General features: G+C 44.5%; 1 protein-coding gene across 2 annotated transcripts in view; it reads left to right on the top strand.

The window, feature by feature from the left end:
• Positions 1-922: 922 nt before the first annotated feature.
• LOC121397239 (high affinity immunoglobulin gamma Fc receptor I-like) overlaps positions 923-2,155 on the top strand; it is a 22,311-nt gene continuing 21,078 nt past the window's right edge. For both annotated transcript variants that reach the window (XM_041573705.1, XM_041573704.1), the window contains exon 1: positions 923-1,003. In XM_041573705.1, coding sequence (XP_041429639.1) covers positions 973-1,003 — 31 coding nt within the window. In that variant the 5' untranslated portion in view covers positions 923-972. The remainder of the gene's footprint in view (positions 1,004-2,155) is intronic.

The following is a 2,155-nucleotide window of genomic DNA, read 5'->3' as shown; positions in this document are numbered from 1 at the left end:
TGGTACCAAGATCCAGCAACAGGGACACGTCCCTGGCAAATATTGATTAGTTGGGGGCAACGTAAGGCATCAGGAATGGAAGCATGACTGCCCTGTGTCCTGCCACCTTAGTGCTACTTCCATGTCATTGTTTGATAACATTTCATATGTGAACTTAGTTCTGTATGCGACCCTGGTTGACCCAATAAATTCTCTTCTGGCAGTATTTGCACAGTGCTACCCAATGGTCTTCAAACTGGCTAGAAAAAATGTCCACATCACTGAAGTGCAGGCTACCACCTTGATTATCGTGGTAGGGTCAGGAGCCAAAAACAATGGATCCTTGGTCATACACCCAGAGGCCCTGGACCATGGTTCAGTGCTGTCCCCCTGCCTATCTGTCCAGCAGTGGTAGGGAAGTCTCCTGTCTCTGAAGGGTCAGCTCTTCATTGTCATCAACAATACAGTTCCGCCTCTGAATTGCTGATATCAACATCCCCTTTAGCTGTTACCCAGGGTCTATCCCTGTTGTTATAAAAATCTTCCTCTGAAACACACCCTGTATTATACAGTATGAGGCGCCTTCACCCAGCACTCTGACCTGCATCTCCACCCCAGCTGCCTTCTAACCACTTATACAAAGCACAGAGCAATGGTCTCCCATAAACCCCCTTATATATACAGAATGAGGGCTCAAATCCCATTGGTTCACAAAGGAGAGAATAATATGATGTTTTTACCTTTTTGCTAATGTATTAAGTTGTTTTGTAAATTTTTTTTTCTCCTCATGAAATGGGCCGCATGGCAAAATATTGATATTATTAAGTGGCACTGTAGCAGGACAAGATTTCAAGAAGGAAGTTAAATGTAAAGTGAAAATGTTATTATGCAAAAAATACAACCTCTCCGGTAAACGAAAAAGAGGAAGTTACTCCCAGAGAATTTCTGCAGTTTATTCAAAAACTTCTCTACCAGTTCTACTCACTAATCAGCATGGCGTTCCTAGTCTTGATATTTACTCTGTGTAAGTACACTCATATTATTTACTTGGTGTTGGTGGTGCCTATAGTAACAGTGGGATAATAGTTAAGGGAGTGTGACTGTGGGATAGCAGGTATAGTAGGGAGAGATGGTGTCTATAGTAACAGTGGGATAATAGTCTCTGGGAAGGGAGTGTGACTGTGGGATAGCAGGTATAGTAGGGGGAGATGGTGTCTATAGTAACAGTGGGATAATAGTCTCTGGGAAGGGAGTGTGACTGTGGGATAGCAGGTATAGTAGGGAGAGATGGTGCCTATAGTAACAGTGGGATAATAGTCTCTGGGAAGGGAGTGTGACTGTGGGATAGCAGGTATAGTAGGGGGAGATGGTGTCTATAGTAACAGTGGATAATAGTCTCTGGGAAGGGAGTGTGACTGTGGGATAGCAGGTATAGTAGGGAGAGATGGTGCCTATAGTAACAGTGGATAATAGTCTCTAGGAAGGGAGTGTGACTGTGGGATAGCAGGTATAGTAGGGAGAGATGGTGTCTTTAGTAACAGTGGGATAATAGTCTCTGGGAAGGGAGTGTGACTGTGGGATAGCAGGTATAGTAGGGAGAGATGGTGTCTATATTAACAGTGGATAATAGTCTCTGGGAAGGGAGTGTGACTGTGGGATAGTAGGTATAGTAGGGAGAGATGGTGTCTATAGTAACAGTGGATAATAGTCTCTCGGAAGGGATTGTGACTGTGGGATAGCAGGTATAGTAGGGAGAGATGGTGTCTATATTAACAGTGGATAATAGTCTCTGGGAAGGGAGTGTGACTGTGGGATAGCAGGTATAGTAGGGAGAGATGGTGTCTATAGTAACAGTGGATAATAGTCTCTGGGAAGGGAGTGTGACTGTGGGATAGCAGGTATAGTAGGGAGAGATGGTGCCTATAGTAACAGTGGATAATAGTCTCTGGGAAGGGAGTGTGACTGTGGGATAGCAGGTATAGTAGGGAGAGATGGTGCCTATAGTAACAGTGGATAATAGTCTCTGGGAAGGGAGTGTGACTGTGGGATAGCAGGTATAGTAGGGAGAGATGGTGTCTATAGTAACAGTGGGTAATAGTCTCTGGCAAGGGAGTGTGACTGTGGGATAGCAGGTATAGTAGGGGGAGATGGTGCCTATAGTAACAGTGGATTATAG

This window comes from Xenopus laevis, chromosome 8L (assembly GCF_017654675.1).
Source record: "Xenopus laevis strain J_2021 chromosome 8L, Xenopus_laevis_v10.1, whole genome shotgun sequence".
Taxonomy (NCBI): domain Eukaryota; kingdom Metazoa; phylum Chordata; class Amphibia; order Anura; family Pipidae; genus Xenopus; species Xenopus laevis.
Note: the sequence above shows the minus strand (reverse complement) of the source record. Positions and strands in the feature narration are given on the sequence as shown.